At 40.9% G+C, this 16,077-nt stretch overlaps 2 protein-coding genes across 3 annotated transcripts in view; one reads left to right on the top strand and one right to left on the bottom strand.

Moving 5' to 3' along the window:
- Positions 1-8,990, bottom strand: part of dld (deltaD) — a 27,609-nt gene extending 18,619 nt beyond the window's left edge. Inside the window, exons 1-11 of one of the 2 annotated variants that reach the window (XM_016268843.1) lie at positions 8,487-8,990; positions 8,080-8,376; positions 7,646-7,706; positions 7,301-7,558; positions 6,598-6,658; positions 6,379-6,509; positions 6,102-6,271; positions 5,792-6,008; positions 4,891-5,695; positions 4,696-4,801; positions 4,221-4,265 (exon numbers count right to left, since the gene is read on the bottom strand). In XM_016268843.1, coding sequence (XP_016124329.1) covers positions 4,260-4,265; positions 4,696-4,801; positions 4,891-5,695; positions 5,792-6,008; positions 6,102-6,271; positions 6,379-6,509; positions 6,598-6,658; positions 7,301-7,558; positions 7,646-7,706; positions 8,080-8,376; positions 8,487-8,534 — 2,160 coding nt within the window. In that variant the 5' untranslated portion in view covers positions 8,535-8,990 and the 3' untranslated portion in view covers positions 4,221-4,259. Of the gene's footprint in view, positions 1-3,589; positions 4,266-4,695; positions 4,802-4,890; positions 5,696-5,791; positions 6,009-6,101; positions 6,272-6,378; positions 6,510-6,597; positions 6,659-7,300; positions 7,559-7,645; positions 7,707-8,079; positions 8,377-8,486 lie in introns of those variants that run through there. The other variant, XM_016268842.1, reaches the window with a different exon arrangement.
- A 3,615-nt stretch (positions 8,991-12,605) lies between these two features.
- Positions 12,606-16,077, top strand: part of fam120b (family with sequence similarity 120 member B) — a 15,129-nt gene continuing 11,657 nt past the window's right edge. Inside the window, exons 1-3 of the mRNA XM_016268578.1 lie at positions 12,606-12,744; positions 13,904-14,949; positions 15,215-15,395. Of these exons, the coding sequence (XP_016124064.1) occupies positions 13,942-14,949; positions 15,215-15,395 (1,189 nt within the window). The 5' untranslated portion in view covers positions 12,606-12,744; positions 13,904-13,941. The remainder of the gene's footprint in view (positions 12,745-13,903; positions 14,950-15,214; positions 15,396-16,077) is intronic.

The following is a 16,077-nucleotide window of genomic DNA, read 5'->3' as shown; positions in this document are numbered from 1 at the left end:
CGCGTAAAAAGACAGTATAAGTCATTATAATCAGTAATTATGTCCCCACTGGATGCAACACATGCCTCATTTATAATGGGTTTTCATGCCGGGACACGGCATCACAGTATGGTAAGGGGCGTAACATTTCTGTCACACGCTTGAGGTATTCGGCCAATCACAACACACTGGATAGCTGGCCAATCACAGCACACCTCGCTTTTCAGAACGATGAGCTTTGTAAAAATCAACGTGTTTCAGAAAGGCGGGGCATAGAGGAGAAACAATAATGTACAGTATGTGGAAAATAATGTGTTTTTTTAACCTTAAACCGCATAAACACATTTCATTACACCAAATACACAAAAGAATGTTCTTTTTAGCAACATCATATGACCCCTTTAATGTTTTATGTGAAGCTGTTTTTGTACTGAATCACATTTATCATTCATCTGTTATGAATAACCTTTGTCTTTTGGTTTTTGTCCATCAAGTTCCAAATAAAATGACAAAATAATCAAAGTGCATTTAATTTGCTAGATTATCTAAAAATGTGCCTTTCCACATGATTATTTAATAAAGAAATCTTTTTTATTGAATCCGGTAAAACGCTCATGATAAACATGCTTTTTAAAGCAGTAAAGCAAAAGTGAATAGCTTTGATAGAAGAGGATGAAAGTTGTCCTCCAGTCCCAGATGTCACATTGGTCCGTTTTACTGACATTCTGTGTACCAACAGTGGCTCTTCCACCCACTGACTTCTTTTTGTTTGCTCTCAATTGTCCTGGATGAAACAGTTTTGTTCCCCAAAACTTCCCTTGCAGGACTCTGAATCGCTTCTCTACCAAAGCAAATGAGATCTAAGGGCCCAGGTTGCAGGAGTTGAAAGGGGGCGGCTCTGCATTGTGAGGACTGACAGGTGACCACTACGCCTGAACAAAGCTTGGGTCATCGCTGTGGCCAAATCCCTTTACGGATGCTCGTGTTCCCCTCTCACACCAATCTGTCAAAATTTAACTTGCCATTGAAGGGACTGGCAGCAGAAAATAGCTTTATAGGGACTACGCCAAGCAGAAGTAAGGTTGCGCATACAGGCCGATTGCGAGGCATATCGTACACTACAATCACTCACCGCTTTCCAGAACAAAGAAGAAAGACAGTGACTATACGACAGAAAGAGAAGCTATAATCTGTGACGAGATCTGCCCGTGAAGTGGAAACACTTAAACAACCAAGCTCAGCTGAAATTCTTCTCTTGTCATGTAAATGTACTTCACCATGAAACGTCTTGTGCCGTCATGGTAGCGTCCTGCATATAAAAGACATAATAACCAGAACAGAACAAAGCGTCTGTGGTTAAACAGCACATGGAAACGCTATAATATAATATATAGCCTGAAACAGAAAAACATGCCAAGAAATAAATGAACAAAAAGTGAAAAAACAGGATCGGCTTCACAAGTTTTTATTGAAGAGTCCTTACTAAAAGAACATTCTGCGTGGAGTGCCACAATCAGAACATACCTGAGGATTGGAGTGGGATTTTGGACCAATGAGATTTCACTGTGGGTGGAGCTATCCAGCGTTTACAACATCTAGACCTTCACATTTCATCATTAAGGTGAAAAACTGTTCATTACAAACTGTACAATGAAACAATGTTTGTTTTATGCATTGTTCAAGGTCATATATGCACAGATCTCTATGCATTTATAACACTATACTTTGCGTTATATTACCTTAAATTTCAGAAAACTAGTTAAAGGGATAGTTCACCTAAAAATGAAAACTCGCTGAAAATGTACTCACCCTCAGGCCATCTGAGGGTGAGGGTGAGTTAACAGCTGATAAAAACAGAAATTTTCAGAAATGTTCATTTTTAGGTGAATTATTCACTGCTGCGTGAGTGTTTCTAATGCAACGGGGATGACGGCAAATTAGACATCTTTCTTTAACATCTCTGCTTCTGACTGTAATCATTCTCTCAATATTTCTTTCATCTTTTTGGAAAGTCATATAAATGCTATCATGGATTTTGTATTTTGCCATTGGATCATATAATATTTCAAAAAATATATTTGTTGCAGTTTCTGTTCATCACTGGAGGTTTACCCAACTATGATGACTTTTGCTTCTGAGAAAATGTGCATCGCATCTTTTGGTCTTGATTGATTAGGACAAGCAAATGAGGAACAAAACATGGAATTGCACTGCAGTGATAAACAGAAAACTGAATAAAAACGGTTACCACTAGAGCTTACCGTATTTTTAGTGCAACTTGTAATCATATTTAAACCTTTCCACCCTGAGCCTGATGAGACTATTAAGAATATTCTGAATGTTCTTGTGCTTTTTTTGTTTTTAAAATAAGATTATAGCATACAAATTTTGCTAACGAATAACACACCAAACACTGTTGAACACACAACTGAAAAAGATCTGATAGAAGATATTTGCCGCAGGCTACTGAGCAGTGTGTCAGGCCTACACTGAATGAAGAAACAAAAGAGCTGCTTTAGGCCTGTCTCCTGATTTTTTCCAACTCAGCGAAATCCTATTGTGCGAGTGAAAAAAAGTTAAGTTAAAAGCTTAGCGTGGTATGTGAAAGCAACTGTCCAACAGCTGGGTAATACCAGAGAATAATTTTCAATGTATCCTCCCTGAACCCACAGCCAAATTCTCGACAAATTCTACACAGCTCAAGTCACTTCGAACCTTTACGGTTATTGATCTAAAGGAAATATCAGACACAGTAAAATAGTAATTAATTACTTTTTACATTCTGAAACAACTTAAGCAATCATTATTGAACTTTTAGACCATTGTATACCAATACTCTGCTTTACCTGGCTGCTATCATTTCACAAACACATACATAATTTACATACAAAGTCGGAAATTAGGTATATGATCTATGAAATAAAAATAACAGCATAGTGTGAGTTGACAGTTGCTAATGTGTCTAAAAGAGTTGTTCTGTACAAAAATGGTTGGCTGATGATGTTGTCTCTTTTTTAAAAGCATGGCATAATGTATGCGCTTATGCTCTGGAATTGCAATTTCTTAAATACTATATATATTAGATGAAATGTCATATCACCAGTAGAATGACTTCATGATGCTATTCAGTTGTCTGCTCAAACAAAGCAAACCTAATGGCCTCCTTAAATATCTAGTTTGGCTTGCAGATTGTTTTGAATTGTAAAAACGAAAGTACTGCATATTTAATTCATATTAGGATGTTAAGGGAGTGCTCCTGTTCTCCGTTTGCTCTATACAATTCACATAATGAGCATGGCTACAGCTTTGACAGAAAACATTCGGCCAAACAGAAACTTCAACCAAACCATTTGCAAAAAGTGGTTTTGATGTTTTTGTCAAAGAGCTCTTACATTCCAAAAATATCCTGCCATCAAGATCGAGGCTGTAATTTGTGATTACCGGGTGTGTCTTTGTCTCACTTAGTGAGGTAGAAAGGAAAAACAATAATTTCGTAGCATAAATCTGGAGATGAATGACTCAAAGATGGCAAACAGTTCAACTCAGTAATATCTGACCAGTTTCTTGATATTTCATACAGGATTTATTTGGAAAAATATTAAGGTGATTTTTTTTTTCATGGGCAACGGTCATAAAAACAATTCCTGTAAATTTTGACAGCATGTTTAAATACATTTACATTAGAAAACAGTCACAACGACCCGAAGTGCCTTATTTACAATAGACAAATTTGCAAAATGAAAGAGATTTTAAATTACATCAAACTTCACACACACGAGAAAAGAAACCACAAACACGCCGATCACAAATAACGCTTAAATAAAAGAAATACAAGCTTTCAAAAAAACAAATCAGTCACAAACATAATTGATGGCAGTGTTTTTCCTCTTCTGATCTATGTAATGATCAGAGAACTTCCAGATACACACTGCAGTCAGTGCATATGCATACACAGTATCCGATTCAATTGTGTGTTAAATACATAAAAAATACAACTCATCATAGTGCAATGAGGTAAAACCGTCCCTGCAGGAAGTGCAGCGAGTCCATTTGGCACGTTCCTGGGAAACAAACTTTGAGAGTCCGAGCCAGTATGGCCCAACATCCTTTCCTGCAGTCACTGTGTTTACTTCAGTTGAGAACCAGCTCATTCTGAATATCACCTTCAACATAAGTTTCACAGCAGCAGTCACATGGAGGAAACCTTCCCTCTGGTTTGAGCAGCATTACTGGAGTAAAACCTCCTGTAGAACGAGACGAGCTACAGCTCCACTGTGGTGTTACACCTGGAACAAGAATAGCATAAATTTAGCGTTCAGAAATCTAGATTTGCAGACTAAAGTAGGGCTGTGCAAAAAATCTAATGCGATTTTAATGCTCATCTCATCAGTAAAGCCGGTTCTGTGATTAGTAGTAAATTTTCAGCACGTGCTTTCAGATGGAGCAGCATTTACTTCACAGAGCTGTATATCACCGACAAGCTACGCAAAATCGCGTTCATAATGGGCAATAAATTGCCTGCGATTTTGAACGCGATTTTGCGTAGCTTGTCAGTGAACTCCGGCTCTGTGTAGTAAATGCCGCTCCATCTGAAAGCACATGCTGGAGATTTACTACTAATCACAGAACCGGCTTTACTGATGAGATGAGCATGAAAATTGTATTCGATTTTTTGCACAGCCCTAACTGCAAGCAAAAGGAAGGTTCTCGGCTTACCTCGGTTGCAATAATACATTCATCCTTCTCCTCTGATAAAACAAAGACTGACTGGTACTTTGTGTCTTTGCACAAAGATTCTGTATGTTTCCTCTCTGAAGAATCGCTGAAAATAAAAAGAAGCAACGTTAGTACTGCGTAACAACACCCAACGGCCATCTTTAGTAACCGAAATCCACACGCAACAATATTTACCTTTTTAAATGATGCCTGTGTTTCTCCTCTGAGTCAGAATCGAGAGCCTCACATTTTGTTTCTTCGCTCTTCTCAGAGTCGTCTTTTCCCAAGTCCTCCTGCTTCATCTCATGAACAAGATTGTAATCCACTAGCGAGTAACGAGATTTGAATCCGTTTTTTCCCCCGCCTGTGGCATCGCTCTGAATGTCCACTTTCTTGTTGATGTTCTTCACTTGCGTGGATCCGATGACGCTTACGGACAAGTCCTTGTCTCGGCTGCAGTTGTTGGTCAGGTTATTCATGGTCTCGATTTCGCTATGGATATCGATCTGCTGGCTCCTCTGCTGCAGCTTAAGATGGATGTAGACGACCAAGACGGTGCCGCCGATCAGGACTAAAAGCACTAATATAATCCCAGCGCAAACAGCCATCCAAGGAAAGGCACCATCGTCCTCATCATAAGAGTATCTTTTGTCGGCTCCCTCAACGGCTTGTCCCTGTGGGTTCTCTGGGAGCAAGAACTGACAGTTACGTCCTCCGTAACCCGGGATGCAAGCACACACATAGCGGCCGTCCCTCTCGTGACAAGTGGCACCATTGTGACACGGGTTGTGGACGCACTGGTTGACCGCAGAGGTGCAGTTCTTCCCAGTGTATCCAGGCGGGCAGGTGCAGGTGTAGTCGTTGAGTCCGTCTTGGCACGTGCCGCCGTTCTGGCAGGGATAGTTGGCACACTCGTCAATGTTGTCTTCACAGTGCGTTCCAGTGAAACCCTCAGGACACTGACAAAGATAGGAGTCCACGAGATCTAGACATTGAGCCCCTGGAGAAGAAGAAGTAAGACAGAAAGCATGAGACAACTGATTCAAACAACCCACAGTCAGCATTTGAGGCGTTAGAATGGGAGCAGTCAAAGTACCGTTTGAGCAAGGGTTGGAGCTGCAGTGATCAATCTTCTTTTCACAGTTGAACCCAGCGTAGCCCATCGGGCACTGACAGAAGTATCCTCCTTCGGGGTTGTCAGCGCAGCGTCCACCGTTGAAGCAGGGGCCGTCGGCGCAAGTCGTGGCACTCAGCTCGCAGTTTCTTCCATAGAAACCAGGAGGACACGTGCAGCTGTAGGTGTTTTCAAGATCCTTTGAAATCCAAGGAAGGGTTGAAAAGAAGTTAGGAAACTGAACAAAACTCAAGTCATAAACAGAGAATGAAATATATCTACTGCAACTCACAGTGCAACTGCCTCCATTTCTGCACGGGCTGCCAGAGCATTCGTTGACCTCAATCTCACAGCTGTCCCCAGTGAAGCCAGGTCTGCATGAGCAGGTGTAGCTTCCCTGGCCAGTGTTGGTGCAAGTGGCCCCATTCTGGCAGGGTTTGTGATGTGTGCAGTAATTGAGATCTGCGACGCAAAATAAAACATGTAGGTTAGTCTCCTGCTGTGTCTAGTGTCAATGGACAACTCTAACAACTTGATCAGCTACTTAGTTTACGGTGTCAAAGGCTCACCTTGGTTACAGAAGAGGCCTCCCCAACCCTCTTGGCAGTTGCATTGCCATGGCTGTTGGCAGGTGCCATGCAAGCAGCCCGGATAGCGGATGCACTCGTCACAGTACTTCCCACTAAATCCCACTCTGCATCTAAAAACATCACAGAGGAACTGTTAGTACGTTGTTAACTTCCGTTGCGATGAAACACAGAGGAACTGAAAATCTTCGTTAAGCTTACTTGCATTCGCCAGGTTTGTCGCAAAAGCCGTGGTCTTCATCACATCCCGGAAGACAGATTGCTGTAAAAAGAAATATGCATTTATCAATACCAGTTCATTTCTGACACCATTACTATTCTAGTACTATTCTATCCCCGTGTGTTTACCAAGCTGCTCGCCCGTACTTTGAGGATAACAATTTTTTTTTTCTTTTCACTACCATTGGAAGGACACTCTGGTTAACACAGTTGCACTCATACAAAAGCTTTCCAAACAAAAGCCCCCTTTTTCCCCTAACTGTGGGTCAGAAGTCCCCTTTTTCACTTTGTTCATCCAACCCCCTCCCCATAACGTCCCAGAGTCGGCGCAGATAAGGGTGGACAGCTGGTGTACATGGTGCCAGTGCAGGACAGCTGCTCTATTGTCTACCTTCACTCTGCAGCTGCCCCCTTCCAACAATACCTCACCGCTCTGAGCCAATCAGCGCCGAGCGCTCTGCCAAGTAACCAATCAGGCGTCACATTTAATCTATGGCACGCGTGCCATTATTTGGCCAACGTCCCTCATTTAAATCACACAAACGCCTGTTGCAAGTTGCAACCATAGCGACGAAGTTTGTTGTTGTTGTTGTTGTTGTTTTTCTCGCGAAATACCGAAACATGCGCTCTAACAATTTTCAAATACAGGCAAAATAATGCTGTATATCCTTTGTAAGTTACTTACATTCTGTGCAGTACTGTCCTTTCCATCCGGAGTTGCAGATGATTTCTCCGCGCTCTCCGCAGGTGAAGTGGCCGAAAGTGTCGTCGCGGGGGCGGCAGAAGACCGAGCAGCCCTCGCCGTAGTAATGCTCATCACAGACGAATCTGTAGGAGTACTTCAGCTCCGTCCTCCCACCAGCCTGTAGATCCTGGGACCATTCCGCGCCCACCGTTAGGTGCCTCTGGGTGGTCATACGACTGAGCAGACGCTCTGGGCTTTCTGTGGACGGTTTCATTTCAGCGTTATCTCCTTGCTGCATAGCGATGGCTTAAAACGTTCATCCCCATTCAATGCATTTCTCCTTACCTGTCGACAGATCGTCGTTGGAATCGGTGTGCAACGCTTCGATAATCAGCGAAAAGGTTCCCTGCAACATAAAAAGGGCGTGTTAATATGAATGAAATCGACAAGCAGAAGCGCATTCCTCCACAGCTCCCCGCTGGTTTACATATAACGGGAGATGTGAGTGGCTTCAGGTGTGATCGCACTGGGGATCCAAGCCTCATTTCTCCGATTGCACACTTACTTATTGCAGTAAACTGAACGGTTTCGCAATTTCACACTGAGCTGACACTGTGACTTCTCCCACATCTCCAACACCACTAAAACATCTAAATACCCACATCCCGAGTCATTATTGTGGGTTTTTATATGTTAAACATGCGATAAACCTCGGTAAAACCTACACATGCATCCAAATATAAAGTATAATGTATAAAAGTAAAACACTAGCCACTCACCGGCCATGTGAATCCAAATGAGAACTGGATGGGGTTGGTGAACGAGCTGTCAGGATAGCTCTCGGGAACATGGAAGGAGTTTGATCCGAGCACCGGGGTAACTGCGCCACCGTAGGTGCATGGAGGATCTGGAGATACATTGGCTTGGTAGTGTTTCAGGCAAATCCTAAAAAAGGTTCTGCATTCACACTGCTGAGCCTCTGGCGCGGATCCTTTACAGCAGTTTGCGTTGCCTGTCACCCCTTTCTTGTTCAGAAACTCCTGCAACTTCAACTCGAAAACCCCAGAGCAAAACCCCTGGAAAGAAATTGAAATTGGATTCAGCACTAAACGTTGCCATCATAAGGCAGACATCTATTGTGAGATCCTTGCTCACATACGTTAAAACAGACGCTGACTTTAATTACCTGGCTCATCATGACACAAAGCAAAGCAGCTATCATGAGTCGTCCCATGGTGGAGAGGATCTGAACGATGCTGTTAAGCTTCCACGGGCCAGGCACTTGTATGAGACCGTGTCTCAATGAATCATTGAGACTCGAAGTTCTCCACTCAGTGGCAGGCAGCTCTGGTATCTGATGCTCTGTTGTTTTCACTTTATCTGCTCGTGCATGCCCATCAAAGACAAAAAAAAATCAAGCAATTAAATCCTTATAAAGAGGAAACCCCCATGCGCAAAAGGGGGACGAGCTGGAAATTCCCTCAGGAGACGATTACTCCAAGGTGTCAAAAGTTTGCAGTCCACTTGCGGATTGTTTAGGAAGCCGGAAAAAAAAATGCAGAAACCCCAGGCGCACGGTTATCTGCGCGTGTCTCGCTTCTTTTCCGATGTATACGAATGCCGTGGAGATGATCCAAACTACTGATCCCAACTTTCCTCCCGTACTCTTGTTTCCATGTGAGAGAGACTGACTGGATTGGTGCCTGTTTAATGTCCCAGTCCTCCTGCAGCCGGTTATATACAGGCAGCGCCTGCTAGGGTAATGAGATGCAAATGAGCTACTCCCCAATCTGGCTCTGGTTGTCACAAAGAGACACTTTTCAATCTACACCACCCCCAACCCTCCAAGAAAGAAAAAAAATCGGCAAATGGTCACTGAGCTGTAAAACGTGCACCTCTTTGCCACTGGGAGTGAGTGGAGAGAGAGAGAGAGAGAGAGAAAACATCTAATTTACATACAGGAAAATAAGCAACCTCGAGAATCCTGTACATCCCACTCTGACATGAAACCACAAATTGCATCACACAATGCAGGAATGTCGCGTTCCTGATAACGGGACACAAGTACAGTATGTGTGTGTACTGGTTTATATATCCTGGTGGGGACTTAAACCTGACTACACACAGACTCATGGGGACTCGTGTCACGGTGGGGACCTAAATTGAGGTCCCCACGGGTACAAAATCATACAGAATTAAGCTTTTTGAAAATATAAAAATGCAGAAAGTTTCCTGTGAGGGGTAGGTTTAGGGGTAGGGTTGGTGTAGGGCAATAGAAAATACGGTCTGTACAGTAGAAAAAGCATTACGCCTATGGAGAGTCCCCATAAACCATAAAAACAAACCCGTGTGTGTGTGTGTATATATATGTATATATATATATATTCCTAAAGTAAATAAATAAGATCTACTACTAAAACATTTTAGAATATTTTACAGTAAAATTATATTCAATCTTTAAAAATAATATAAATAAATATAAGTAATAAAATATTTCAAATTTTGGTCAGGTACATTGCAGTTAACCGATTTGACCGTTACATTTTACTTCCACTGAATGTTCACTAACAATTTTACAAGTGGGAATGAACTAAGTCGAAGTAGGCAAAAAAATGCTGGCGCCTCGCATAAGTAGGTCATGTAAAGCGAACATGCATATCCTTATGAACCTGCTTTGTGTTTTTAAAACACTTGATTTCAGTGGTTTGAGTTTTGGTGACTCTGTGAGTTCTCTAAGCTGGATTGTAAACGCTGAACTGGTGTGTGTCGTTCGCGTGGCTGTTTGTTATTGTCTCTCTCTCTCTCTCTCTCTCTCTCTCTCTCTGTGCTCAGCTGTATGGTAATTCTCACAGCACCTGCTCCCCTCACAATGAGCCCCCCTCTCTACACGTCATCCCCGACTAAAGTACCTAGCAGCTTCTGTTGTTTTGGTGTTTTATCAATCATTTTGCGTTTAATTTGACGAGGAAGTTTCCGATGTTTTCTTTTATTCTTTCATATTGTTAAACGAATCCAGCTCTCGCTCTTTTCGCTCGGTCTCGCGAGCGTTTGTCTGTGTGGGTGTGCGAGGGTGGTCTTCATTAGCGCGTTAATTAAAAGCGCTCCAGAGGAATGCGACAACGGTGCATCAGTTACGCGCGATCGGTTTGGGCACTTGATGAACATTGTTTAGAAAGTAGTTGTCTCCTAGTTTAAGTACACATAAATACTTGTTTTTGTCGAATGCGTTTCCTGAACCAAACATGGACTTGGACAATGCGACAGGTGTCAATAGCAACACACTCCGGAGTTAGTTATTGAACCGCTGGCCATAAATAAGAGCGGAACCGTGTCACACACAGCTATCATCACACTTTCACCCATAGTTCTTTAGCCTGACGTTGCACACATTTCCCGATTACCCCAGCAAAGCATCACTGAAAACCCTCAGATTTATGCCCACTTCGCTTATTCTTTTCGAGCATAATTTATGCCACGCGATTCTGTCCTGGTTAAATCAAGCAGAAAGCTCCTTTCTCGCATCCCTCCTCTTTTCTGAAGGTGGACTATGGGGAGACTGTTTAACTTAAGTGTTTCTATAGGGGGCTGTTGTACTTTAACTCCTGCCCACCAGTAGCTGCGACGAACAAAGCCGGGACTCGAGGTCTGACTCTTCATCTTTCTTTGCGCTTTAATTTTCATTGATTCTGAATACAAGGGGAGCCCTCGGGGACTCTCTCTGAAGACGCGGACAGCCCCCCAAGCCAACCATCTGCTCCCAACCAAATGGCGTTTTTTCACATCGCAACTGCATGTCTCTACTGCCTCTCCAGGCAGCGCGCAGCCGCGCAGCCGCGCAAACGCAGGCTTCTCCAAAATGAGACTGGAAGCATGCGCGCATGAATGCCGCTGCTGGGCCATATGGTTAGGGAAGCTGCAGGAAGTGGCCGTGGGAACACTGGCAGTAACGATCGCAGTAACGGCTTTTGAGATAGTGTCTGCCAATCGATCGATCAAATTAAGGAGAGCGCGAATGTTTCTCAATGAGCTGTTTTTCCCACTGAACGCGCATTCCTATATACGCAACAGGAGACGCGGAGGCGATGAAAGTGTCAATGCAACATGCATGTGAATACTTATTTTGTGTTCAGGAAAAGGACAATACAGCATAGTAAGAGTAGGTTCCCCATCATGACGCAGCAAGCACTTGCACTGATTAAAATAACAATGGATGTGTCGCGTGGCTCGGGTGGCGCACTCATTATGAAAAAAAGCAACAACAAGCAAGAAGAAACATTAAAACGTGCAGCGAAATAGATGCATCCAGTCTAGGAAGTTGCTTGAGTTTAATTAAATCTAGTTTGCCATTGACTATATTGGTGTTTTCCTGATTTAACAGCTCTGATAGAGGTTTGAGTATAAGCTACTAGTGTGCGTTTGTGTGCATGAGAGAGAGAGAGAGAGAGAGAGAGAGCAGGAGGGCTGAGGCTTGAGGACTGTCGCGTGCCATCGTCCTTTAGGGAACATCTGCCCCTTTCCCTGGGGTGGTTTTGTTTATGTGAGAAACTTTGATTCAAAGAGGAAGAAAAATCAATAACTGACCCAAAACTTGCGTGGCTTATGTAGGCTACATTGAAATCCCGTTATTTATTTATTATTATATTTATTTATTTATTTATTAATAATAATGCATTATATTTTATTTATATATATATATATTATATTTGTATTATACTTATTTACATTGTTATTTATATTATGCAGGTATGATTAATAGCATAAATCATTTAAATGGGGAGGAAAAGATTCTAAACTTAAATGCATAGTTTTTATCACAGCTAATTTTACAGAAAAGAACAATAATAATAATCCCATATCAGATTGTGAAACTGTACAAACAGGGATTGACCTACTGTACTAAAATACCTGCAGCCTTATATCCTTATTCTGAAATGAATTCTAATCAATTCTAATTCTAGTAAAAGATTCTGTAAGACTATGCTATGCTGGTGTTATATCATTGCAGCCTAACAACATACGGGTGGCGATACAGTGCACAATAATAAACCATTACATAATAAACTAATAAGCAGAATAGCATAAAACTGCATGACTCTATTTCTTTATTTACTAACACAGTTCTCATATTTAAATGAAATGCATTTCTTAAATATTATTTATTTATTTGTACAGATTTGTTATCGAGCAGAGTATTTCATAAAACGTCAATTATTTCTAATATATGTTTCAGCTGTGGTCTTCTTTTTCATTTACACGCATTATAAAGGAATACGCTGATTGGCTGCTGAGATCCTCGCGCCGGAACAGGAAGTGAGCGCTACATTGTAAACATCAGCGGTTTCGGCTACTGTAGCAGCCGTGCAGCTCTGAGCGAGAGAGCGCTTAAACGCTCACTAACCCGAGTATTCTAGTTAAACTATGCGTGACATCCCACCCTTCAAGTAGTGAGTCGGGTTTTGCTTCTTTAGCAGCACTGGGTTTATTAATAAGTGTGATATTAAGTGATAAAGGACTGTAGTGTTCTATATCTTTACTGACAGCGTCGCAGCAGATGTGAAGGGTTTTTTTGAACATGTTCATTCATATTACTTTAATTATGCTAATGAGTGAGAGAAAATACATGTACAAGATGATTATTTGATAACTATTTACAGCTTAAACACTTTGCATTTTAATTTTGGGGACATGGGACATAACAGTAATATAAAATGTATTTATATATTGGCAAATCTAGCATTAGCTTAACTAAGTGAGTGATTAGAGGTTTCAGGATGGATTCTGATTTTAATATGGTATAAATTGTCTGGTCAGACCAAAAGAAAGTGTTGATAAAATGTACAGTAAATTAACATACTTTCCAGAAGGCCAACAATTCACTAAAAATGTTTTTTTTATTGGTCTTATGAAGTATTCTAATTTGTTGAGATAGTGAATTGGTGGGTTTTTGTTAAATGTGAGCCAAAATCATCACAATTAAAAGAACCAAAGACTTAAACTACTTCAGTCTGTGTGCATAGAATTTATTTAATACACAAGTTTCACAATTTGAGTTGAATTACTGAAATAAATGAACTTTTCCACAACATTCTAATGTATTGAGATGCACCTGTACCTGTCACTGTAGTATGAAAATTACTTTTCTGTGTAAGTAATTATTATTGAACTATTCAAGCCTCATGTTTTTGTTTATTTATTTATTTTTATGAAAATTCAGAGTAGAGATCTGTTGGAAGTCTGTTGAAGAGTAGCTAGCTAATACAATACATTTATATTTAGTGACCATACTGATTTATTGCTTAACATTCCTTACTACTTCTTAAAGTGGTCTTTAAAAAGTCTTAAATTTACCTTCATTAAAACCTTCAGAAACCCCGAGTAAAAGTAGCGACACAGCTGTGAAACTCTTTTTCTGCATGGACATAGTGATAATGTAGTAATGTTTCTTTAAACATTAAATTGCATATTTTCTAAAGTTTGATGTATATTCTAATTTATATACATTATTGACTTGACAGGTGCATTGAGATTTTAGAATGTCATAATTTTGATATAGAGAAAACGGTGAATTTCCATTCATGCGTGCACTTTTATGTTTGATTTTAGATGCATGAACTTGCAGATGAGCTTTCACACAGCTGAAGATGGGTGTGAAGGGCTTACAGTACTTTATGGAGGGATGTTGCCCAGACTCTTGTGTGCCAGTGGACCTGAAACAGATGGCAGTCGATCATGTCAAAGCCCATCCGGACAGTGCCGCCACAGTAGTAGTGGACGGAATGGCCTGTTTAAGATACTGGTATCGCTGTCAAGCCTGGGTCCATGGCGGTCAGTGGCAAGAGTATATGCATATCCTTCAAGAATTCCTGGATGCGTTCACGGCTGCAGACATACGTTTAGTCTTTTTCTTCGACGGAACGGTCGAGGAACAAAAGCGGGCAGAGTGGGTGAAGAGGCGGCTGAGAGTCAACCAAGACATCGCGAGAATATTTCAGCACATTAAGACTCACGGTCAGCAGCCGAACAGCAGAGACCTTTTCTGCCTTCCCTCCGGACTCGCAACCTTCTCCAGATTTGCCCTCAAAAGCCTCGGCCAGGAATCACGGTGCTCTGTTCGCGAAGGAGATTATGAGATTTCCGACTACGCTTTGTCTCACAACTGCATGGGCATCCTTGGTCAAGATACAGACTTTGTTATCTACAACACAGTTCCATACCTGTCCATCAATAAACTCAATTTAAACAACATGACAACAGTGCTGTTCTCCAGAGAGCGGTTATGCCATGTTTTGAAGCTTCATATGACTGACCTCCCTCTCTTGGCCTGTCTGTTGGGCAATGACGTCGTGCCTGAGCAGCAAATGGAGCGTCTCCGCAACAGTGCTTTGGCGTCATACCGAATGAAACACAAGCAAGTTCAGGGAGACAAGGTCTATGCTGTTGCAGACTTCATTAGCGTTCATCATCCCAGCAGTGAGGGAACATTTGGAGTTTCCTCCCTTTCGTTAGTTGAAGCAGAGAAAGAAGCTTTAGAAAAAGGCATACGCTTGTATTTACTTACAGGACAAATGTCCCCTTGGTTAGAAAGCAGCCGTGCCTTTCCTGAGTCTGTGTGTTTGATGGGCAATTATGTACCTGGTGACATATTACAGGTAAAAAGGAAAAATGCACAGGACACATTTAAAAAATATGGGATTTAAAATACACCATATGGTATTTTTATGGTTTATTAACATTTAGAAGTTTGCTGATAATGTAATTTTGTCTTTTAAAATATAGAAATAAAATGAGAGAAAATGCAAAAAGGAAACATTTTCACTCAGACTTTTGGACCCCACTGTATTTAACAAAAGCATCAGACCCACCCGAAGTAACATGGCTTTGTTTGTACTCTTACTAAGTGTTTCCATGTTTCAGGCAGCGATGGAAAAGCACACACAGGCAGAGTGTTTCCTGGTCTATAATGTGTTATATGATGGGGTCGTGGAGTGCAGTAACACGTTGGAAGATGAGGATGAGGTGGAGTTACCCCCGCAGGCCGTCTTATATCTTCCTGTCCGAGAACGCATCTATGGCCTTTTACTGCCAGTGCAGCCAGGTGTTTCATTTCTGTATTTACTTAGAATTTATGGAAAAAAATCATATTTTATGATGCATTTCTATTATGTTGTAACTTGTTTGCAACTGATGCAACTTGTTTGCATTACAATCTAATGTCGATTTCTCCAGTATAAATAAAGTAGTCTGCAAAAAAGCATTACAAATATTTCCCAGCAGTGTTTGCTGTTGTTAAATAAACTCATTAATTGAAATAAAGATGAGATCAAATATAAATATTAGATAAAAGTTTTTCATGGAAATTAGAAATCCTGCTTTGGCATCTAACCGAAATATAATATGTTTAAGTTGAAATATTAAAATGACTTAAACTGAATAAAAAGAAAATTAAAAAAAAAGACACGATTTAAAAAAACAAACTAAACTTAAAATGAAAAAATAAGACTGGTTTTCTGAGCTTGACATGATTAGTCAAATCTTTAGAAGTCATGGAAATTTCCATGTTCATTAAAAGTTGTACTAATTACGTTTGACTACTAAATTTTTTTTATTGGCTAGAAACTGCTTAAATTATAAATTTTGTATAATTATGCATTGGTCAAAAGATGTAGTTAAGTGAAGTGTGATGTATTGTTGTCAAGTGAATTTTTTGAAGAAATCTAGACTGCGAGATTGACGTTTTCATAGAGTGATCTTTGGATAAAATTATTATTATTTTAATT

This window comes from Sinocyclocheilus grahami, unplaced genomic scaffold (assembly GCF_001515645.1).
Source record: "Sinocyclocheilus grahami isolate Dianchi unplaced genomic scaffold, SAMN03320097.WGS_v1.1 scaffold47.1, whole genome shotgun sequence".
NCBI classification, from domain to species: Eukaryota; Metazoa; Chordata; class Actinopteri; order Cypriniformes; family Cyprinidae; genus Sinocyclocheilus; species Sinocyclocheilus grahami.
Note: the sequence above shows the minus strand (reverse complement) of the source record. Positions and strands in the feature narration are given on the sequence as shown.